Raw genomic sequence first — 25,944 nt, 5'->3', positions numbered from 1 at the left:
TGGCTGCCAGCCGCCATCTTGGTTGGGTTAATTTGCATATAGTCGCTCTGACTGGCTGGCGGGTGTGGCTTAAGGCGTAATGAAGGTACAGTCAATTTGCATGTTTGTCTTTTATTAGTGTAGATATATAAAAAGCCAGCAACTGGAATGCTGGAATGACTGGAACTGGAACGACTGGTTGCTATGACACCCACTGCAGCCAGTGAACTGGCCCAATTGGGGGTGGGGCCAACGGCCCCTCCCCCTGGCCAGCCCCACCCCTGATCAGTCTCTCCCACCCCAAAAGAGGGTGGGGTGGCCGACCAACCCCCCACAGCCCTTCCCCGAATTGGCCAGCCCCACCCCTGATTGCCTCACCCCCCAATAGGGGGCGGGACTGGCCAGCCAACCTCCTGCAGCCCTTCCCCTGGCCAGTCCCACCCCCAATGGGCCCTCAACACCCCATCTGCCTGCAGCCCCTCCCCCCAGCTGGCCCTGTCCCTGATCGCTACCCTTACCCCATTAGGGGGTAGGGCCGGCTGGCCAACCTCCTGCAGCCCCTCCCCCCACCTGGCCCCATCCCAGATCAGCCCTCACCACCCAAATTGGCCTGTAGCCCTGCCCCCCAGCCTGCTCCATCCCCATTGACCCCCCACACCAATCAGGGGCGGGACCTTCCAGCCAATCGCCCACAGCCCCTCCCCCAAGCCAGCCCAGACCTGATCAGGCCCCCATCAGGGTGGGTCGGCCGGCCAACCTCCGGCCGTCTCCCTCCTCCTGACAGGCCCAGCCCCAATTCGCTGATTGGGCGATTGGGGCTGGGCCGGCCAGACCCCACCCATGTATGAATTCATGCACTGGGCTTCTAGTAAATATGAATAAAAAACTACAGGACTACAATGGTAGAAGAATTACTTTAGACTTGCGGAAAAAAATTATGATAATTTGTTTCATCATAGGCATTCCTAATCTTGGACAGCTGAGATAAGGGCTTTATTTTTAAACTTTTTGAGTATCACCACAAAACAAGTCATTTTAAAGAAAATACCCAATGAGCAAAATAAAAGCACTGAAAGGAAAAGCCATACATTTTTACCCAGATATATCTGTATACCTGACATTGACTAGAATTTTAACAACAGAATGCCAAAGAAAATCTTAGGAATAGGAGAAAAGGAGGGGAAAAATTAGCAAAGGAGAAATCTCCAATATTAATCAATTTACATCAGGATTTAATTCCCAAAGACAATACTGAAAATGTGCTTCCATAACCAATATATTTATCAAAATAATAGCTAAATCTAGACCCTAGACCTTTAAGTTTTAGTGATAAATTCTTCCCATCAACACATTTCTAAAAAGAAAGTATATCTACATTTTATATAAATATTCCAAACTAACTGAGAAGACAAATATGGCATGAAATTTAAGTAAACCATTTTCCAAATTCCAACTTATTTTACATAGTAGTACTCTTTAACATGATAGCATTGATAGTTTTTAAACCTACCACAAATTTTCAATAAGTTTACACTGCATATGTGCAATATATAAGGTGTAGATATGGAATATATTTAATGTACTATATATGTTTGTTATACATAACATATTTTTTCAGTTTTCTTTAAATTATAAAAATTCAAATAATTCATATTTCTTAAGAAAATATTTTTTGAAATTACTGTCTTGTATTATGGAATTTTTATTATGTTGCATTTGAAAGAATATGATGATGAAACATTGATGCATCAGACTGAAAAATTAGATATTTACGGACCATGTCTGATGTTAACATTCTAATTGGATAACCCTTTTTCCTCCATTGCTCTCATTTTGAAAGATATATAAATTTAATTTGGTTACTGGCATGGTCCACTGGACTGATGGTGGTAAAAAAAAAATATTTAAAGTTCCAATCTTGGTCTATTGCTCCAGTTATTATCTCAATCCACTGAATGCTCTTGGATAAGTCATAAACTAAATGACATTTTTCCATTTCCTTATCTGTAAAATGGATATAATGGTCTCTCCTCATGAGATACTATTTACTGGGTAAAATAGTGTGAAAATAGACAATGGTATAAACGATCAGTCAAATTAAAATTTAAACTTTTTAAAAGGTGCTTTTTAAAATCTGAAATGAAGCCTGGCCGGGGTGGATTAGTGGTTGAGTGTTGACCTACAAACCAGAAGGTCAAGGTCACGGTTCAATTTCCGGTCAGGGAACATGCCTGGGTTGTTGGCTCGATCCCCAGCAGAGGGCATGTAGGAGGCAGCCAATCAATGATTCTCTCTCACTGATGTTTCTATCTCTCTCTCCCTATCCCTTACTCTCTGAAATCAATAAAAATATTAAAAAATAAAACAAAATCTGAACTGAATACTCTAATAGTATTTGTTGAAAATCACCTGACACATCTGAATTTCAAAGGGCATGGAGTAACTTCTAATTATAGGAGACAACTTATAATTTAGAATAGATGTTTTGACCAGCTCACCAGCTCCAGAAGTGATCTATGGTTTTGTAAGAAAAGACAGGCCCATTTAACAATCCACAGCACAACAAAATTTAAATATAAATGATTGCCCAAAATGAATTTAAAATAATAGAGCCAGTTTCCAGTTAACAATAGAAATCATAAAAAAAGACTGAAGTTATTGTTCAATACAATACATTCAATCTTTCCTAACCTAAACCACAAATGATGTTTACTAAGAAGTACATACACTGATATATTTGAAAACTAACTTAGTAGAAATGTTGCAGGTATTTATTATATTTGCATCTTCTTTTTCTCAATTCACAGGTATCATAGATTAAGACTAACAGGTTTCCTAAGGACATATGCATCACTTTTGATTCAACTCAATAAGTAATTAGTGAGCAACTACAGTGTCAACAGTTATTAAAAGGTTATGCTTAAAGTTCTGTAAATTAAATGATATGTTTCTGGGACTTCTTCCAGGAAGATGGAGTAGACAAACTTTTCTCTATTTCTACCACTAAGTATAACTAAAAACCAATGACATCTATAATAATAAAACGGTAACATGCCAATTAGACAGGACATCCTTCCTGATGAAGCCAGGGCGGAGGGAAGCCAGCCCGAGTCCCAGGTGCCTGTGAGTGGCCGGAGAAGGGAAGTCCGGGTGCCAGAGGGAAGCCAGTGCCGGCAGCCAGGAGAAGGAAGGCCTACTCTTGCATCAATTTTCGTGCATTGGGCCTCTAGTTTATATATAAAAAATATATAAAACTCTAAAAGGTAGAGAGAAGAAGGCAGTCCAACTACAGAGCTCAGGGCCCAAGGAACAGATGGTAATGAGCTTGGGTGTTCTTTTTGTTTCATGTATTTCAGACTGAGTACTAGAGAAAACAGGAAGCCATAAATGTCAATGGGACATTGCCTAAAAAAATGCCCCCAGAAAGCCTTCTCTCTCTATCCAGGAAAGAGGCAACCTAGCCAAACAGAAAACTTTCAGATATTTACCACTCTACTCTAGTGCAACACTACATAAAAAAACTGCCCATAGCCCTGGCTGGGCGGCTTAGTTGGTTGGAGCATTAACCCATTAACCAAAAGGTTGAGGGTTCGATTCCCAGTCAGGGCACATACCTTGGTTGTGGGTTTGATCCCCAGTGGGGACACATACAGAAGGCAGCCAATCAATGTTTCTCTCTCTCTAAAATAAAATTTAAAAATCAATAAGTAATAGAAATTATAGGAAAATACTGAAGTTATTGTTCAATACAATACATTCTATCTTTCCTCGGGTGAGGATTAAAAACCAAACAAAAAAAAGAACACCTGACCATTCCCAGCCCTCACAGCAGAAGCCAAGTGAGAAGCCTAGACTTCCATCCTCACAGACTATAACAAAGAATCCCAAATCCCGGCCAGGATATGAACAGAGAAAGCTGATTGGGGAGCCAAGGAGTATGAAACACCTCCAACCACAATGTAAGTGAAGACCATGCGACGTCCACACCCACCCTGCAATAAAGAGGCACCCTTCCATCTCTTGTTGGAGTGGTCTAGAAGGATCAGGACTTTCACCACCAACCAGGCTATCCTGCTACCCTGCTTCCAACACAGTGTCAGTGGAGGGGCCACCTCGGGATTCTGAAACTTACACCCCTGCCCAGCAGAAACAAGGGGCACCCTCCATTTCCCCCCACTCATGTTTTACAAAGGCCTCACTCCCACCTGGCAATAACAAGGCAGCAGCTCCTTTCCCTGCTGGAGAGTATCAGGGGAGGCCTGCTAAAACAGGAGGCCTAAGTAAGACAAGACCCAAGGTCTTACAATGTCCAGCAGGTCCAGGTTTCAATAAAAAAACCCATACCAAAACTATACTACTTCCTCAGTCTAAAAGCTAAAGTCCATTAGGTGAAATAATGCCGGGCCTGTAACCACTGAAAGAGTAACCACCAAAAGAGCAAAGTTTCAAATTGAGCAGGGGAAAAAAGAGAGGAAAAAAATCTAAATAAAAGAAAGGAAGAAGTGAAAATAAGCATAGAAAACATAGGACATCAAAACAACAATGAGGTACCATCTCACACCTGGCAGAATGGCTATCATCAACAAATCAACAAAGGACAAGTGCTGGAGAGGATGTGGAGAAAAAGGAACCCTCATACACCGCTGGTGGGAATGCAGACTGGTGCAGCCACTGTGGAAAACAGTATGGAGTTTCCTCAAAAAACTACAAATGGATCTCCATTTTTATGTGCAGTGTAATCCATTTATGCTTGTGTATTTGAGATATTTGATTTATATAAACAATACAGCAAAGCCAAAAAAAAAACATAGGACAAATAACACAAAATAAGATGGCAAAAAATTCATATATATGAATAAAATTAAGTACAAATAAACAAAATACTCCATATCAAAGATACTGGTAAAGCATAACCAAAAAATAACAAATCTAGTTAAATACTATTTACAAGAGATAAACCTAAAATATAAGGAAAGAAATTAAAGGATAAAACTATATATACCGGTGTATTAGGTTCCTAAGGCTTCTCTAACAAAATATGTTCCACAAATGGGGTGGCTTAAAACAACAGAAATGTATTGTCTCACAGTTCTAGAGGCTAAAAGACTGAAACCAAGATGTTGACAGGGCCATGCTCCCTCTGAAACCTGCTCAGAGAATCTTTTCTTGCCTGTTCCTAACTTCTGGTGGTTTGCCAGCAATCCTTGGCATTCCTTGGCTTATAGTTGCAGCACTTCAATCTTTGCCTCCATCACCCACAGCATTCTCTCCTCATGCATCTCTGTATCTCTTTTCCTCTATGATCTCCTTTTATTACCCCAGTCATACTGGACTAAGGGGCCCACCCGACTCCAGTATGACCTCATCTTAACTTACACTTTAATTACATCTGCAAAGACCCTATTTCCCAGCAGGGTCACAACCACAGGTGCCAGAGCATTCATCTTACCTTTTCGAAGGACACAATTCAACCTACACTAGACAAACAGGAACCAAAAAGGCATTCTAGTAATGCCTACTAAATATTGTCAAACAATGTACTAGATGAGAAAAAAGGGTAACACAGTAGGACTAGTTAGAGATTACTGGAGTAGTTAGGGTAATATAATGCTAGTTTGATCATGTCTATGGAACAAGGGAATGTCAAAATTTTAAGCAGTAGGAAGTAAAACTGACAGAATTTCACTGGATAACCAGACAAGGGAGACAAAGATAACTTAGTAGGTTTCTGGCTTGTGAAACTTATTGGAATATTTTGGCAACCTCTATCTTCTAGCCAGTTATTTTCTAAAATATAAATATCAATTCTTTTTATAATCTTCACTAACTCCACAAGTTAGTCCTAATTATTTACTCTGGCTTTACTCTTGATACTCTTTACTCTTGATCTATTGCAGTCTGGTTCTGGCCTATTTATTCCAACCTCCAGTGCCACACGGTAAACTCTAGTTATTCAATAAATGTTAAATGTGATTTCATAACCCCTTTCAGATTATATTTTATGTCTTGAATGCATGTATTTACAAACTTCTATTCAAATAAACCATTTTCTTTGGAAACTTCTTAGTGCTATAACTGACAATTAAAATATTTTTATATGTAATATAAGATTGTCTGGGCTCCTGGAGTATTTTATTCACACTGACAATGCAGCACTTGCCACTCTGGGCACTCAAGCTACTTATATCTTCAGAGTAGGACTTATCCATCTTTTTATCCCCAGCACCTACCATCCTAGTTTGCACATAATGGTTTTCAATAAATGCTTACTGAACAGTGATTAATCAGTTATAACTAGCACTGCTTCTTACTATGCTGAAAATCTAAAAAGTAAATGGAAGACAAGTAGGGTAGTGATTACTTTTATAAATTAGATCCTGAAAAAGATGAATAAAGGTCTTTGTTTCTTAGTAATGAATTCATGTAATTTACAGTTAATTTATTCTAAAATCCCTTGGGACTATGTAATATGGCCGATACTCTCTCAAATATACCCATATTCAGACGTCCAAGCAATTTTTAAATTTAAATAATACATATTCCAGCTCTACTTATAAAAATTACAACAGTACCCAAAGGGGTAAATTTGATATTTGAGAAGCTCATAAAATTGTACAATGGTCAGTGAAAATATTCTTGATACTTACATATAATTTAAATGATCAATTTTCAAATAAATTAAAATGAAAATATAATGTACATTTATAAAAAGCTACATAATCTAGACTGCCTTTGATTACTAAAAACCTGCCTGATACTTGCAATGGCTTCTGTGTATCAATATAAACATGAAGTATCTTTGAGCTGTAGATATAGAAAATTTCCAGTTTATGGAGGTTTCTAATTAAAAGAATATAAGGTGGCAATTTATTATAAATACAATTGTTAAATCTGCAGCATTTACATTGGACAATGATGATATAGTATATGCGCATTTAGAAAACGTAAAGCTTAAATTGCTGCTACACAGTGATATGCATTTCCTACAATTTATAATTTTTAAAACAAAGGTAATAATAGGTGCCAATGTAATAAAGTTAAATATTGAAATCAACCACTAATACCACTACTATATGTAGCTTTGCAAAAAACCTTGGATCATTATTGTTCATACTATCCCATTATTTAACACTTGGAAGTCCAGTTTGCTAAGATACTTTTCTGATGAACACAAAGAACAAGATAAGCTCCCCCTATACCCCCCCCATATTTTCTCCCATGAGATTCAAAGCTTAATATGAGTTCCATTTTCTAGAGATAAAAGGACTGCCTTAACAATGATGTGCCCTAGCTTTCTTTTTACAATAAATTACCATATTTATATTTTGAAGCTGTCATATGCTTGAGGATATTAAATATCCTGCTGCCATAATTAACTCTTTAAACCAAATTAAATGGCTTGGTTCAAAACAGACTGTGAAAGTTAAAAGAATGTAATTTTATTACTAATTTTTTTGCAATTATTTTAATAATCAAAGCTAGTTAATTTATTCCATAATTGATTTTAACTGAGAAATGCACAGTTGCTCAAATCTTTCCTCTTTTTACCCTTAAGATATAAACAAAAATTTGAATGCACAGTGTTTAGCAATAAATACGTGGTAACTTCATAAGTACCTCAGGCCAATCCTAACACAACAAACTGTAGCAAATTGCTAATTTAAAAAATTCCATCCATAATTATGTCAGATATAGGCCACTGGACTACAACATAAGTGTTTCATTTTACTAAGGCTTAGTAATAATTTAATTTAAATAAATGTTTCTGCAGTAGACTAATGTAATATCACAGAAAATAACTCCCCTTTATGAATACAATACAAACTTAGGAAATCTCTATTTTTCAAGGACAATATATAGGTTTCTGATGATCTAAAGACATTATAAAAATTCTAAAAGCAAACATGTTTCTTATACTATCTAAAAAAAAAGTTTCTTAGAAAAAAATAAATAGAAATAACAGCATTAGTAATTTTTACAATGTTAATAAATACATAAATCCATGATAGCTATTGTAATGTCACCTTTTATTTCCCCCCAACATTAAGGTAATACTTTTTTTGCAAATTAATCCATAACAAAAAGATTTCTGGTCATGAAAAATGACTACATAAGCATACTTGTTAAAAACATTATGTGAAAATACACTTGAACTGAGAGAAAATTTCTGGGGGAAAAAATAAAGTCAAGGAATCAATAAGCACCAGAGCCAGTTAAAATAGGGATGAGTTTAATTGTTAAAAATCTGATTTTATAATTAAAACAAATTCCAACAAAATGTTTGAAATATATGTAAAGAAAAAATAAAAACACAATGCACATTACTTATATCCAAAGTCACAAATTATACTGACAGAGAGCAAGAGAAGCAGGCGGATGACTGAAGAGCAAACTGAATCTCTAGTCTTATACACAAGAGGCTCAAAAGACAGTCTCACTCTAGGTCAGAACTGTAGGAGAATATGGGTTTAAAGGCCTTTGACAAACTTAAGGATGAGACAAGATAAGTTAAAATAGCACATACACTATTAGACCACAAGGAAAATCTCTACTCCTTCTGTTATGGAGTGGATGTTTAGGTTCTCAAAGTTCTTATGTTGAAATCTAATTCCCAATGTCAAGGCATTCTGAGGTAAACCTTTGGGAGGTTTTACCCTCATGAATAAGTTTAGTGCCCTTATAAGGATACAAGGAGAAGTGAGCAATCCAGAAGAGGCCCTTTCCCTCAGGCTTTCAGCCCCCAGGCTGTGGGAAATACATGTTTGTTAAGCCACCCAGTCTATGGTATTGTTATAGCAGTCCAGCTGACTTACGGGGGAAGGGGAAGGGAGAAGGATTATTCAGGAACATTTTTGTGATCAAAATTTATAAAACAAGAAATTAAATAAAAAACAAAAATAAACAAATAATGAAAGTAAAAAAAAAAACAAAACATAAGAAAAAGACTACTTGAACATTAAAAAGATTAAGGGTCTTAGGAAGGTGATGATTTAAATATGTCTGACTCCTTATATGGAACTCCAAATTAGCAGCTTTTTAAGTCAACTGTCTTCTGAGGGTAAAACCTCCCAAAGGTTTACCTCAGAATGTCATCATACTGGGAATTAGATTGGGAATTAAGGGCTCCCTAGCAAGAGAAGTGATTTGTGGTTTTCTCCTCCATACCCTAGAGAAAGAGCCCCAAGATGAAGACTAAAAATTAGCAAATTCTGGGAAGAGCACACCCCGCAAAAACCTGTGAAAATCCTAAAGATAAGGTGAACTGGACCAGGTGAGGAGCCTAACCTTCCTGGCCTGCTAGGAGCTAAGGCTGAAATGTCTGAGCTCTGAGATGGGAGAATGTACAGAGCAAGCACTGCAGGGAGGTTTTCCCCAGGTGTTTATTGCAGGAACCTAGAAGCTTCTACCTAACTCATGCACTGAGATAAAGAACACCTATTTTTCCATCTTGTGTGGACTGCCACCATTTACAGCACTCCAACAACCAGACTTGATCCCCAATCCTATATAATAAAACTGTAGTATGCAAACTGTCCCCTCGACCAGGAGTTCATCTGGGAGTTCGACCAGGGGGCAGGGCCAGCCGGGGGAAGGAAGGGAGTATCCAGCCCACAGCCAGCAGCTGCTAGGGACCCTACCAATGCATGAATTTTGTGCACTGGGCCTCTAGTAAGCCAATAAAGAAAAATAAGATCAAGGTAACCCAAGAAGAGATTTAAAAAACTACAAAAAACACCAAACTGACACTAGATTTCTCATCTTTATTACTGGAGCCAAAAGGCAATAAAAAAAGAGAAAACAACTGCACCTCAAGAATTCTATACTCAGGTAAGACATATTAACCTGTCAAGAAAAAGATATTTGCAGATATGCAAAAATTCAAAGTAATAACTTATGTGGCTCCATCTGAGAAAAATACTTAAGAAATTACTATCCAGTTTCAAGCAGGCGCCTAAAGAAATGTCTTTCTATGGTCTGTTGGCCATTTCAGAACTTAGGAAATGTAATGGTCAATTCATTAGAAAGAAACATCTGAGAAAAAAAAAGAAAAAGAAAAAAAAGAGAGGAGAAAAAAAAAAGAAAAAGAAATTACTATCCAACAAACAAATGAATCTGAACAAGAAAGTGAAAATGAGGGAAAAGAAAAAATGAATCTTGTAATATATAAATGCTGTTAAATTTAAATTAGATAAGGACAGAATAACTGGAAATGTTTAAGACCCTCCCCCCCCCAAAAAAAATATTCTTTAAATAAATCATGCATAGTTATAAGAGAAATTCTAAACCCAAAGCTCTGAAAAAAAAATCACTAAAAAAGACTTGTTTGACCTGGCCAGTGTGGCTAGAGGTTGAGTATTGACCTATGAACCAGGAGGTCATGGTCCGATTCCCAATCAGGGCACATGCCCAGGTTGTGGGCTTGATCCCCAGTAGGGGGATGTGCAGGAGGCATCTGATCAATGATTCTTTCTCATTATTGATCTCTCTCTCTCTCTCTCCCTCTCCCTTCCTCTCTGAAATCAATTTGTTTTTTTAATTTTAAAAAAAAAGACTTATTTGCAGTTCTCTCCACCCAACCCTTAAGAGAGACTATAGTCAAATACTGTGTTAAGTTATTTGGATTAGTTCTCTCCCCACCACCTTCAATATGATTCAAAGTAGAAATTTAACTAGTATTTAATCCATACAATATTCCCCAGAGATATCTACCAGGTAACAAGCTTCTCAATCATAAACTTAGAGAAATTGCAAGTTTCTAAGGAAAACATAGATTAAAACAAAGGACACAAGCAAAATGTTTTCACTGTAAACAATAATTTAAAATGAATAAATGTAAAAGTTAAACTCCAAAGAACCAAACAGTGAAACAAAGGTGATACCAATTTCTCTTTAGTAAATTAATAAGTGAAAGAAAGTAATTTGACTCCATTGAGGTCATAAGCAGATGTTTTAAAACCATTTGCCCCTCTTCTCCTACTACTCGCTCAGGTGCTTTAACTATGGTGTTTATTTTTGGTAAATGGTCTGGGAAAGCATTTATCTTAAAATATGTTTGGATGGCGAGAATATTTTCAAATAAGATAACCAAAGCAGTTACTCTGGGCCAGTTGCTAAAAGATGAAAATAGCCACTGTTAAAGCCCCAGCTATAGTTAAACAGCTTAGTCATTAGGCATCAATACTAATAAAAGCCTAGGTGATCGTCATGCCCCCACATCATCACAAGATGGCTGCCCCCACATTGTCATAAGATGGCCGCTCCCGGAGAAACTAAGATGGCAGCATAGATAAACACCGGGAAATTGCTGCCTCCCACAACAATTGAAAAATCTTCTAGGAACACAAAATGGACATCATCCAGAACTACAGGAAGGCTGGCTGAGTGTAAATTCTACAACTAGAAGGAAAGAAAAGCACGCTGAGAGCCAGAGGAGCTGCGGAGGTGGAGTGCAGAGGTACGGGGGCTCGCGCGCGGAAAGAGGCTGGCACCTGAGGACGCAGCTGTCTTTTTGAATCCGGAGGGAGTCACAAGCTCCCGACGGCTCTGAACTCTGGTTCCGGGAAGTCTCTGGGGACCCAGGACTCATATGGGGAGAAACTGGACTGTCTGGCAGCGGGCAAACTTGAGGGTGGCTTTCCCTCAGAGGTGCTTGCAGCCTTACCGGGACACTGAGACGCGCGACTCCTTAGGGCAGGGCTAAGGATCCGCCATAGCTGCTTGTTCCGCCCTTTGATTCCTTGAGACCCCGCCCCACCCAGGCTTGGGCAGAGGCTTTTGCATATGAATGCCCCGGCCCTTTGCAATCTGATAATTACCTAACTGCAGCCGGGCCAGACAGACCCAGAACTTCCAAGAGGAGGCCCAAGGCCCCACAGCGGCTTGCACTGCTTCACAGCTGAGCCTCCTCAGGGCACCTCCAAACTCCAAAAAAGGAAGGGGAATCTGCAGTTCTCTTCGTAGCTCCTGCTGTGTAACCTCAGGCAGAGGCTAAATTAGCACCTCCTTAGATCCAAGAGCCACTGTACCCAGTGGTCAGAGGGGGACCATCCAGATCACAACTCCTCAGATCCATAAGGGACACACTCAGGGGGCAGACTCAGTGAGCACCAAAACCCCACTGAAGCAAGTCTTGCCCCAGAAGGGTGTCTCCAGCACAGAAGTTCTCCCACTGCAGACACAGCTGATTCTCACTGCCAATTGGCCTGGAGGTCAATTCCTCCCAGTGATCCTACAACAACCAAGGCATAACTACAACAACACTGTGCACAAAGCCCACAAGGGGGTGCACCAAGAGTGTCCACCTCAGGTAACTGGGGAGGCTGAGCCACTGGGCCCTACAGGACACCTAGCACACAAAGCCACTCTATCAACACAGGGAAGCAGCCAAAATGCGGAGACAAAGAAACAGGTCACAAATGACAGAAATGGAGGAAAGCAAACAACTGGATAGAGTTCAAGGCCACGTTTATAAGGTTTTTCAAGAATTTTATGGAAACCGCTGATAAATTTAGTGAGTCCCTCAATAAGTATAGTGAGACCCTAGAGGACATGAAAAAGGACCAACTAGAAATTAAGCATACACTGACTGAAATAAAGAATAATTTACAGAGATCCAACAGCAGACAAGAGGATCCCAAGAATCAAGTCAAAGATTTGAAATACAAAGAAACAAAAAATACCCAACCGAAAAAGAAAAAAGAAAAGAGATTCCAAAAATATGAAGATAGTGTAAGGAGCCTCTGGGACAACTTCAAGCGTACCAACATCAGAATTATAGGGGTACCAGAAGAAGAGAGAGGGCAAGATATTGAAAACCTATTTGAAGAAATAATGACAGAAAACTTCCCCTACCTGGTCAAAGAAATAGACTTATAAGTCCAGGAAGCGCAGAGAACCCCAAACAAAAGGAATCCAAAGAGGACCACACCAAGACACATCATAATTAAAATGCCAAGAGCAAAAGACAAAGAGAGAATCTTAAAAGCAGCAAGAGAAAAAAAGTCAGTTACCTACAAGGGAGTACCCATACAACTGTCAGCTGATTTCTCAACAGAAACCATGCAGCCCAGAAGAGAGTGGCAAGAAATATTCAAAGTGATGAATAGCAAGAACCTGCAACCAAGATTACTTTATCCAGCAAAGCTATCATTCAGAATAGAAGGTCAGATAAAGAGCTTCACGGATAAGAAAAAGCTAAAGGAGTTCATCACCACCAAACCAGCATTATATGAAATGCTGAAAGGTATTCTTTAAGAAGAGGAAGAAGAAAAAGGAACTCTTACCATTTGCCACAGCATGGATGGAACTGGAGAGCGGATAAATACCACATGATCTCACTCATTTGTGGAATATAATGAACAACATAAACTGATGAACAAGGACTGATCCAGAGACGGAGAGGCATAGATTGGACTGTCGGGCCTTGGAGGGAAGGTAGGGGAAGGTGGGGGTAAGGGGGAAAGATCAACCAAAGGACTTACATGCAAGCATATAGGCCTAACCAATAGACACGGACAACGGGGGGGTGAGGGCATGAGGGGGGGTGGTAGAGGGTAACGTGGGGACAAGGACACATATGTAATATCTTAATTAATAAAAAATATATAGAAAAAAAAAAAAAAGATGGCCGCTCCCGCCCTGACCAGTTTGGCTCAGTGGATAGAGCATCGGCCTGTGGACTGAAAGGTCTCAGGTTCGATTCCAGTCAAGGGCATGTACCTTGGTTGCAGGCATATCCCCAGCAGGAGGTGTGCAGGAGGCAGCTATCAATGTTTCTCTCTCATCCATGTTTCTGACTCTCTGTCCCTCTCCCTTCCTCTCTGTAAAAAATCAATAAAATAAAATATATTTAAAAAAAAAAAAAAAAGATGGCCACTCCCATGTTGTCTCAAGATGGCCACCACAAAGATGGCTGGCAAGGGAGGGCAGTTGTGGGTGATCAGGCTGGCAGGGGAGAGCACTTCAGAGCAATCGGGCCGGCAGGGGAGCAGTTGGGGGCAATTGGGCCGGCAGGGGAGAGCAATTGGGAGCGATTGCACTGGCAGGGAAGCAGTTAGGCATCAATCATGCCAGCGGGGGAGCAGTTAGGAGCCAGCAGTCCTGGACTGTGAGAGGGATGTCCCAGATTGGAGAGGGTGCAGACTGGGCTAAGGGACACCGCACCACCCCAGTGCACGAATTTCATGTACCGGGCCTCAAGCAATACATAATAATATTGGTTACATTGGTGTTTTATCTCTAGTTTCACTTATTTAAAATAATTTTTAATAAAATGTAAATATAAATAAAAGTCAAACATTTCATTCCAAAATAGAGGCAGAGGGAGAAAAAAAGAAAAAGGCTTTGCTCAGAGAAGTAAGACTTTTCCCTCATGAAGTTTTTATTAGCTATATTCGTGCTGACTCAATCTTTTCTTATGCAAGAACATTTTTTTCAACACTCTAGATATTTTACCACTATAATTTCTTTCTTAAAAATAACAACACCAGTTCAAATAAGCATGAGAAATAGAATTCACCATTCTATCTTTTAAATAAACCTGAGCAAAAGAAAAAAAACTCTAGTCAGCAGAGTTAAGAGGACTTTTTATTTCATATATTTTCTACATAATGTAAAATTATGTAGTCGATTCTACTTATTTCGTCATGCTTACTATTAAGCTAACATTTCTCAACTTAAAGTGCAACCTGATTTTGTTAAGATCTGAGCCCCTTGACAGAAGGAAAAGAGGCCAAGTCCCCTTGAAAAAGGACCTCGAAACACTGCCACGAGTATAAACAAGGATTATTGCATAAATTTGCTGTTGGCAAACTACAGCCCACAGAACATATCTCACCTGACACATTTCTGTAAGTAAAGTTTTATTGGAACACAGCCACGCTTATTCATTCACATATTGTCTATATACATTTCGCACTAGATTGGTGGAGCCCAGTAGTTGAAACAAAGACTATATGGCCAGCAAACCCTATAATTACTATCTGGCCTTTTACACCAAAAATGTGCTAAAAATTTCCCTCCAATTGTTCAAAGGACCATCAGCATTTGCTAGAGTGATGGTACCCTGGAAAAAGGGACTACTCAAACTTCCCAGAGATTACCAGATACTAACTTTAAACAGACACTAATTGCCAAGGACCTAAAATGCCAGCATGGTCTGTCAGTCAAAGAGTTTAGGATGACCAGGTCATAAATGCGTTTCTGGTTCACGGTTAAAACTAAGTGGGACGGTATGTTTATGGCTATAACCTGTGGTTATTTTCTGGTTCCTGAATGTATAACTGGAGGAGAAATACTTGGCAACTGGGAGAATTTCTGACCCACGGAGTAGGCAGCATTTTGCTAGGAAAAGCCAAATGAAAGCTCCTAGTTTGTACTCCCTGCCAAGGATGTAAAGCAAAAGTAATAATACATCCCCACCCCCAAGAGAGGTGCAAAGATTAGTGCCACCACCAAAGACTTAAGTAGATGCCAGAGTGATCATATTGAACACACATCCATTCAGTTTACCTCTTTAGCCTATACAGAAGGTGGGAGATCATGATGAATGGATTATGAATTATCACAAATTTAATCAGGTTGTGAGATCAATTTATAGCTGCTGTTTCAGATGTGCTTCATCTTTAATGAAGCAAATCAACACAGCCTGAAATCTTATACACAACTACAAGGTGGCAAATACTTTTGTCTCTATACCAACTGAGGTATTGTCAGAAGATATCTGCCTTTGCCTGGCATGATTAATAGTATACCTCATGGCCGTATACCTGCACCAATTTACACTCTTCAACATCAACTATCCCACTCTCTGCCCCAGTATAATCCACAAAGACAGTGGTCATTTTTCTTAATAATTAATATGTATTTAGTAGTTGTTATGCAACATGCAGTGGTCTAAATGTTTTATGTATTCTCATTAAATTCCCATAAGAGGTAGGCACTTCTATTATCCATATTAAACAGTTGTAGAAAGAAGCAACACAGAGATTAAGTAACCTAAGTAAAGGTTGGCAGATCTAGAACTAAAATCCAAATTATAAAATTCCAGAACCCCTTTGCATAATAGGATCCACTACACTAGTCTGGTGAAAGAAGAGCTATTTTGTTCGCATGTTTACCCATTTGTCAGTTGGTAGATATTTGGGTTGTTTCCAACTTTGGCTATTATGAAAAATGTTGCTAAAAAGAATCATGTATACATTTTTCTGTGGACATGTTTTCATTTCTCTTGGATATTTACCTGAGAGTAGAATTGCTTGGTCATATGGTAAGCCTATCTTTAACAATCTGAGGAACTGCCAGAGTGGCTGAAGGCTCCAATTTCTTCATATCCTTACCACTTCTTATTATCTGTCTTTTTTATATTTTCAGAGATAGTGGTCACTTTGACATTACACAGAACAAAAATACTGATCCACAATGCTGATGACTTTAGACTCAGGCTTACTGGAAGTGATGAGGAGGACGTATAAAGCTGTTACATGGCCTAACCGGTTTGGCTCAGTGGATAGAGCGTTGGCCTGCGGACAGTAGGGTCCCAGGTTCGATTCCGGTCAGGGGCATGTACTTGGCTATGGGCACATCCCCAATAGGGGGTGTGCAGGAGGCAGCTGATTGATGTTTCTCTCTCATCAATGTTTCTAACTCTCTGTCCCTCTCCCTTCCTCTCTGTAAAAAAATCAATAGAAAATATATTTTTTAAAAAAAAAGCTGTTACATGCCTTAGTAAGACACATGTTAAGACAGAAGATGAGAAAATCCACACAAATTAAGGGACCCATTACTGAAGTAAGGAGTCCAATGGCCTTTGGAAATAAGACTTCACTTAAAGTCTTATTTCCAAAGAACAAAACATATTTTAAAAACATACTAAGAATAAAAGCAAAGCTAGATGCCAAACTAGTAAACTGAATTACATTTTACAATACTTAATAGCAATGGACAATTGCAGGAAAAATGTTAATATCATTTTTGCTTGGTAGAAAAATGGACATTCTACATTTAGCCACATGTAGCTTTTAAGTACTACTAAGAATTATCTGTAAGAAGCAAAACAAATGTTTTTTCAAAACTCAATGAAAATAATCAATAAAAACACACAAAGGTGTATACACTTTAAATATTATAAATGTAGCATTAGGCAAAATAGAGGAATTAGCGATGAAGCAATTTAATAAATCTTACTTCATTTAAAGTCTTATTTCCAAAGAACCACATTCATTTGTGTCTTTAAAAAAAAATTAAAAAAGGATGTAGGTGGCCTCCTCAGAATCAATCCTCAGCCGCCACTGTTTTAGAAGTGATGTGCACTTCACTAAGGCACTTCCAGAAGACATATGAAGACACTCCACTGAAGTACAGGTTCCAAAGTAAACTGGCAACCCAGAACATCTACTAGTATGTACCAGATACTTTGTCAGGAAGAATAAACTTGAATTTACTACTTACCAATACTTTTCCAAAGATTTAAAATACAAATATTGTTTTGAGGCAGTTTCCCAAAAATATGTTAATATTTAATTATTCATATTAACAGTACATTACTATAATTGCTATATCATATATACTTCATTAACTATTAATTGATATCAATATTTATCCAAAGATTAATTAAGAAAAATTATATTTTTGGATAAGTATTGATGAGTAATAAACCCAAGACTCTTCTCCCTGACAAGGTATCTGGTGTACAGATGTTCTGAGTTGCCAATATTATTTATCTTATCTAATCTTTTATATTACTTGATGAAATATATATGTATATATATATATATATATATTTCCATAAATAGTCAAAAATGTATCTATCTATCCTTGGATTAAATCAGACCACACAGAGCAAGATACCTAAACACCATTTGGGTCCCACATAATTGTTCTGACTAAACTGTACTTTGTTATTAAGTCACAAACTCGTATTTAAGTATGTAAAGTATTAAATACTCTATTTCTTTAAAACTGACACCTATGTGATTTATTAAACTCCCTCTTTTACTTAAGATTCAATACAGTGCAAAGTAATCTTTATTCAAAAATGCACAGTCACTTAAGAGACAATCTTCTGGCATTTGGATTCATATAACTGATCACATATCCTTCATTCCATTAGCTACAAAAAAAGCAAATATATGGTTTACCTTTGGCAAGTAAAAAGGATTTCATAGCATGCATGGGTAAACTTTTAATCTATCTGCCAGTGTCATCTTACTTTCTCTTTATGATTTCCTTGATTAAACACTTATTATGTTGCTATTATGTATTTACTTACACAATATATAATAAAATTTTAGGAACAAGGTGAAATAAAGCAATGAAGTCATTCAAAAAAGATTAACCAATAAATGAAAAAATTAAAACTAAATTAACATTATGAAAAATTTTAATAAAATTCAACAATTAAAACTTTACCTTAATAAAGCATGGATAAATATTTGTTATGCAAATGCAAAGATAAGATAGTTTCTTCAAAGTAAAAAAGGCTATTTCAAAATATTTAATTATAATAATGATATCTTATTTATAATTCACTTGGCAGGATTACTTTAAAATAAAATCTATTTCCACTTTTACAAAGTTAATTTTTTATTTTAGAAATAACTATTTTTTAAGACTAAATTTAGTAAAGTTAAAAGGATGCTACAAATAAACAGAGGGAGAAACCAAGATGGCGGCATAAGTACACACTTGTACTTGCTTCCTCTCACAACCACATCAAAACTACAACTAAAAGACAAAACAGATATCATCCAGAACAACGGGAAGGCTGGCTGAGTGGAAATTATACAACTAGAAGGAAAGAGAAAAGCGCACTCAAGCCGGTAGGAGGTGCAGAGGTGCGGAAGCGCAGAGGTACAGAGGAGCGAGTGTGCACGTGCGGAAACGGGCTGGCAACTGGGTATGCTGCTATCTTTTTTAATAGGGAGGAAGATACAAGCTCCCAATTGCTCTGAACTCCAGTTCCGGGCGAAACTCAGGGACCCAGATTCAAACGGGGAGAAACTGGACTGTCTGGAATCGGGGCGGAACGCGAGAGCAGCTTTCTCGCAGAGGTGGTTGCAGTGATCATTGTGCCTGCACGGGGCTGCAGGACACAGAGACCTCTCTGAAGCAGAGCTGACTGGCAGCCATGTGGTTTGCTCCACCCTGATGATTCCCTGAGACCCCGCCCCACCCAATTTACAACCCCACCCAAGTAGTGAGCAGAGGCTTTTGCATATGAATGGCCTGTTCTTTTGCCATCTAAAACATAACAAACTGCAGCTGGGTCAAAGAGCTCCAAAGCCTCCAAAAGAAGGCCTAGAGCAGCCTGGACTGCTTCACAGGGGGGCCTCATCTGGGCACTTCCAAACCCCAAACAAAGAGGAAGAATCTGCAGATCTGTCTATAGCTCCTGCTGGGTGGCCTCAGACAGTGGCTGAGTTTGCACCTCCTTAGAGATCAGAGAGCCAGTGTACCCAGTGGTCAGAGTGAGACCATACCAGAGTACAACTCTTCACATCCATAAGCTACACACTCAGGGGGCAGACTCAGTGAGCACCAAAGTCCCACTGAAGCAAGTCCTGCTCCATAAGGGTGTCTCCAGCATAGCAGGTCTCCCATTGTAGACATAGCTGGTCCTCACAGCCAATTGGCCTGGAGATCAATTCCTCCCAGTGATCCTACAACAATCAAGGCTTACCTACAACAAGACTGTGCACAAAGCCCACAAGGGGGTGCACCAAGAGTGTCCACCTCAGGTAATTGGGGAGGCTGAGCCACTGGACCCTATGGGACACCTAGCACAGAAAGCCACTCTATCAACACAGGGAAGCAGCCAAAATGCGGAGACAAAGAAACAGGTCACAAATGAAAGAAATGGAGGAAAGCAAACTACTGGATATAGAGTTCAAAACCACGGTTATAAGGTTACTCAAGAATCTTCTAGAAACGTCTGAGAAATACAGTGAGAACCTCAAGGATATGAAAAAGGACTAATTAGAAATTAAGTATACACTGACTAAAATAAAGAATAATATACAGAGATCCAACAGCAGACTAGAGGATCCCAAGAATCAAGTCAAAGATTTGAAATACAAAGAAGTAAAAAAAAACACCCAACTGGAAAAGCAAAAGGAAAAAGGCATACAAAAATATGAAGATAGTGTAAGGAGCCTCTGGGACAACGTCAAGCGTACCAACATCTGAATTATGGGGATGCCAGAAGAAGAGAGAGAGCAAGATATTGAAAACCTATTTGAAGAAATAATGACAGAAAACTTCCCCTACCTGGTGAAAGAAATAGACTTACAAGTCCAGGAAGTGCAAAGCTCCCCAAACAAGAGGAATCCAAAGAGGACCACACCAAGACACATCATAATAAAATGGCAAGAGCAAAAGACAAAGAGAGAATATTAAAAGCAGCAAGAGAAAAACAGTTACCTACAAGGGAGTACCCATATGACTGTCAGCTGATTTCTCAACAGAAATTATGCAGGCCAGAAGGGAGTGGCAAGAAATATTCAAAGTGATAAATAGCAAGAATCTACAATCAAGATTACTACTCTACCCAGCAAAGCTATCATTCAGAATTGAAAGTCAGATAAAAAGCTTCACAGATAAGGAAAAGCTAAAGGAGTTCATCACCACCAAACCAGTATTAAATGAAATGCTGAAGGGTATTTTTAAAAAAGGGGGAAAAAGAAGAAAAAGGTAAAGATAAAAATTATGAACAACAAAGGAACAACAAATACATATCTATCAACAAATGAATCTAAAAGTCAAGCGAATAAAAAATCTGACGAACAGAATAAACTGGTGAATAGAATAGAATCGGGCATAGAAAGGGAGTGGACTGACAATTCTCAGGGGGAAGTGGGTGTGGGGTGAGGGAAGAGACAGTACAAAAATCGTACACCTATGGACGAGGACAGTCGGGGGGGAGGGTAAGGACATAGGGTGGGGTGGGAACCGGGTGGAAGGGAGCTATGGGGGGAAAAAGAGGAACAACTGTAATAATCTGAACAATAAAGATGTATTTTAAAAAAATAAAAGGATGCTACAAAATGTTAACTGTAATAGGTCAAAGAAGAAATGTGTGAAAATGAGGTAGATGTATAGATATGTGTATAAAGGATATTGTAATATACAGCATTTTAATTTTTTGTAAAGTATATGTCAAATGTCGAGTAAACAATGTAGCCTTAAACAACTAGTAATGGTTCACATAAAAATGGTGGGGGAACAAAGGTGCATATTTACCCTTCTCCTCCCATTCTTGTTATCTTTAGGCGAAAATCCACAGAATTCAGACTGGGAGGCTTCCATTTTAAAATATCATCACATCGACCAGGTTTGTATTTCTAAAGAGAATTGAAATGATAATAGTTAATAAGAGGATAAGAAATTAACATTTGACTTATTCAATATACTATGTTACTTTTTAATAAGCAAAAGTACTATTCTTTCCCAAATATAATTTTTGTTATGTTCACTGACGAGTAAAGCTAGATATCTACCTTCTTATTGGTGGCCTTTCCAATTTTCCTGCCAAAGTATTTGTGAAAGTCCAGAAAAAGAACGAAACTTGTTATTCTTTCTAATTTTTCTATGGCTTACAATAAGTTTCATCATTTTTAAATTTGGGGGGTTTTTTATGTTTAACTTCACTGTAGGCTCATTTATAATAAAATTAACCAATGAAATTAGCAAAATGGATACAATTATGTAAACCATCACCAAAATATGCTACATAGCATTTCAATCACCCAAAGTGTTTCCTCCTGACATTTGCAGTCAATTCCCCACACCAATTCTAGCAATAATGGCTTTCCTATCACTATAGTTGTGCCTTTTCTAGAATTCCTAAGAAATTTTTAACAAAGATTTTTTAAATTTATCTATGCTGGTACACATAATGATAGTTTGTCCCTTTTTATTACTGATAGATCCCATTTTATGTATATACCACAAACTGTTCATGCATTTATTTATAAGTTGATGGCTATCTGGGTGGTTCCCAGTTTTAGGCTATCATGAATAATGCTGCTCTGAACATTTTTGTGAACATGTCTTCATAACTCTTGAGAAAACAGCTCAAAGTAGAAAGGCTGGGTCGCATGATAAATGTATGTTTAACTTTATGAGAAATTGTCAAATTGTTTTCCAAAGTGGCTGTAACATTTTCTATTCCTATGAGTAATATATGAGAGGTCGATTTGCTCCTCATCCACCTTAGGCCTAGGTATTGTAAATCTTTTTAATTTTTAATTCTAAAGTATGTCTCATAATTTTCACTTGTATTTTTCTAATAACCAAAGATGTTGAAGATCTTTAATTTGCTTATTTGCTATCTGTGTATGTTCTTGGGTGTAGAGTCTATTCAAATTTATCCTTGTTCTTACTGGGTAATCTCATTATTCACTTGCAAAAGTTGTTTATATATTCTAGATAAGCAGTCTTGGTTGAATACATGTACTGCAAATATTTCTACCAGTCTTTACCTTGCCTTTTCATTTTTATAACAATCTCTTTTGAAGAATAAAGTTATTGTTTATTTTAATGAAATAAAAATAATTTTTCTTCCAGCCTTATTGAGGTATGATTGAGAAGAATTTAAGGTGAACAACATGTTTTGACATATGTATACACTGTGAAATAATCACCACAATCAAGTTAACTAACATATCCATCTTCTCACATAGTGCCTTTTTCTTTCCTTTTGGTAGTAAGAACATTGAAAACCTACTTTCTTACCAAGTATATATTATCACTATTAATTGTAGTCACCATGCTATACACTAGATCTCCAGAACTTACTCATCTCATAACTGAAAAGTTTTTACCCTTTAATCAGTATCTCCCGTTTTCCCCTATCTCCCACCCTCTGGTAACTACCATTCTATTCTCTTAGTTCAACTTTTCTTTTTTTTTATGATTCCACGTATATGTGAGATTATGGGACATCTGTCTTTCTGTGTCTGGCTTATTTCACTTAGCATAATCCATATTGTTGTAAGTGGCAGGATTTCTTTTTTAAGTCTGAATAATATTCCATTGCGTGCGTGTGTGTGTGTGTGTGTGTGTGTGTGTGTGTGTGTACGCGCGTATATACACCAGATTTTCCTTTATCCATTCATCTGTTGACGTACACTTAGATTGTTTCCATATTTTGGCACTGTGAATAATGCTACAATAAACATGGGAATGCAGATACTTTTCCAAGATACTCATTTTATTTCTTTTGGATATATACCAAGGAGTGGTATTGCTGGGTTATATGGTAATTCTATTTTTTAATTGAGAAACCTTCATACTGTTTTTCATAATAGCTGTATCAATTTACATTCCTACCAACAATGCACATTCCTTTGCTTCCACATCCTCACCAACATTTATCTTTTGACTTTTTGATAATGACCATCCTGACAGGTATGAGGTGACCTGACAGGTATGAGGTGATAGCTCACTGCTTCTGACTTGCATTTCCCTAATGATTAGTAATGTTGAGCATCTTTTCAAAATCATCAATTTTTGTAATTTGTGCTTTCTGAGCCCTCTTTAAGGAATCTTTACTGTAATCTTCTATGTTTTCTTAGAGAAATTTTATAGTTTTAGTTCTTATGTTAAGGTATGCAATCCATTTGAGGTTAACTTATTTATATGGTGTGAAATAAGGACTAGGTTCACTGTTTGACAGACAGATGGATATCCAATTGATCCAGCACCAGTTGTTGAAAAGATTATCCTTTCCTCACTGAGGTGCCTTGGCACCACTGTCAAAACCAATTATTTATAGATACAGAGCTATCTCTATTCTCACCAGTGCACTGCATTGATAAACAGGCCCTTCCTCCTGCTAGCAACACACTAGCTCGACTACTGTAGCTTTATACATTTTGAAACCAGATTATTTATTCCTTAAACTTTGTTCTTCTTTTTCCAAACTCTCTTACCTAATGTAGCACTTATATTTACACATAAATTTTAAATCAGCTTGTCAATTTCTATGAAAAATAAGTCTACTAGGATTTTAATTAGGATTACACTGAATCAATAGGTCACTTAGGGGAGAAATAACATCTTAATATTGATTATTCCAATTCATGAACACTGCCAATCTACTTATTTAGGCCTTCCTAACTTTCAGCAAAGTTTGGTAGTTTTCAATATACAGTTCTTACACAACTTTTGTTAAATAATTTCTAATAATTTCATTTTTTTGTGGTATTATCAACATAAAATATCAGCCAAGTTTCTATAAAATAGCAATCAACAATCCAAAAAAGAAATTAAGAAAGCAATTCCTTTTACAATAGCATCTAAAAGCACAATATACTTAGGAATTAATTTAACCAAGGAAGTGAATGATTTGTATAAAGAAAACTGTAAAACATTACTGAAAGGGATAAAGACTTGAAAATGGAAAGATATCCCATGTTCATACACAGGAAGTATGATATTGTGATTAATAATAGGAAATAATTAGGGTCCTCCTCCCTCTTTCTGACACAGAGCTCCTAAAACGCTTGGAATTCCCTAAATAATGAGAGTAATATTATTTTCTTATGTTCATGAGGATTTTTTAAACACGTAAGAATAGGGGCGGATGGACAAGGGAGCCGACCTTGTGATTAGAGGGTTTGAACTTTCAGTCCCACCCTCCTGAATCCAGGGGAGGGAAGAAGGGCTGGAGGCTGGATCCACGGCTTACAGGTAATAATTTAATCAATCCTGTGTAATAAAGCTTCTGTCAAAAAACAATCCAAGTTGGTGGACACATGGAGACCAGAGGAGAGTAGCATGGCTGGAGAAGACATAGAAGCTCCATGCCCCCTATGCATCTCTTCCTTCTGGCTGTTCCTTTTACATTAAACCCCCAATTTAGTAAGTTAAGTGTTTCTCTTAACTGTGAACCACTCTAACAAACTAAACAAACATTAGGAACCTCTGATTTATGGCCAGTTACTAGGAAGTACAGGAAACAACCTGGACTTATAACTGGCAAATAAAGTCTAAGGAGGGGGGTCATTAGAACCTTCAATCTACAGCCTGAGCATGAGACTGATGTAGGAAGTGGAAGTGTGGGCAGTCTTACAGGACTAAGACCTCAACCTGTGGAAATTGATGCTATCTCTGGGTAGATGGTGTCAAAGAATTGCTTGTTGGTGCAGAGAAAACCCCTGTCCCACACTGGAACTGATCTCAGAACAGCAATTTAGGGATACTTAATATTTCTAAAATGTCAATACTACCCAAAGCCACCTACAGATTCAACGTAATCCCTATCAAAATTCTAACAGCCCTTTTTTGCAGAAATAGAAAAGCTGATCCTCAATTTCATATGGAGTTGCAAGAGACCCTCAAGAGTCAAAACAATCTTGAATAAAGAACAAAGTTGGAGGACTCACAGTTCCCAATTTCAAATTTAGTACAAGGTTACAATAATCAAAATAGAATTATTGACATAGGATAGACATACAGACCAATGGAAAAGAATCGAGAGTACAGAAATAAATCTATGTTGACAGCCAACTGATTTTTTAACAGGAGTCCTAAGTCCATTAAATGGAAAGAGAGACTACTCTCTTCAACAAATGATGCTAGAACAGCTGGGTTTCCACATGCAAAACGAATGAAATTGCATCCCTACCTCCCACCTATACAAAAATTAACTAAAAATGGACTAACAACCTAAATACAACAGCTAAAACCACAAAACTCCTAGAAGAACACAGGGGTAAATTCTCATAATCTTGAGTTTGGCAGTAGATTCTGAGATATGACACTAAAAGCATGAGTAGATGTTTTAAAAAAGATAAATTGTACTTCATCAAAATTTTAAAAACTTTTGTGCATCACAAGATATTATCAAAAAAGTGAAAAGGCAACCTATAGAATTAGGGAAAATACATGTAAATCAGATATCTTATAAGACCTTAATATCTAAAATAAAAAATTTATTAAACTCAACAGCAAAAAGACAAACAA

At 37.7% G+C, this 25,944-nt stretch overlaps 1 protein-coding gene and 1 non-coding gene across 7 annotated transcripts in view; one reads left to right on the top strand and one right to left on the bottom strand.

The window, feature by feature from the left end:
- RNGTT (RNA guanylyltransferase and 5'-phosphatase) overlaps positions 1 to 25,944 on the bottom strand; it is a 247,124-nt gene that overhangs the window by 67,816 nt on the left and 153,364 nt on the right. For all 6 annotated transcript variants that reach the window (XM_036316268.1, XM_036316270.1, XM_036316267.1 and 3 more), the window contains one exon: positions 21,217 to 21,317. In XM_036316268.1, the coding sequence (XP_036172161.1) occupies positions 21,217 to 21,317 (101 nt within the window). The remainder of the gene's footprint in view (positions 1 to 21,216; positions 21,318 to 25,944) is intronic.
- Positions 9,876 to 10,013, top strand: LOC118660875. The gene has a single exon (XR_004969069.1). It is a non-coding gene; the product is annotated as a small nucleolar RNA SNORA2/SNORA34 family (small nucleolar RNA).

Source organism: Myotis myotis, unplaced genomic scaffold (genome assembly GCF_014108235.1).
Source record: "Myotis myotis isolate mMyoMyo1 unplaced genomic scaffold, mMyoMyo1.p scaffold_m19_p_7, whole genome shotgun sequence".
Lineage (NCBI taxonomy): Eukaryota > Metazoa > Chordata > Mammalia > Chiroptera > Vespertilionidae > Myotis > Myotis myotis.
This window is presented reverse-complemented; position numbering and strand designations above follow the sequence as displayed.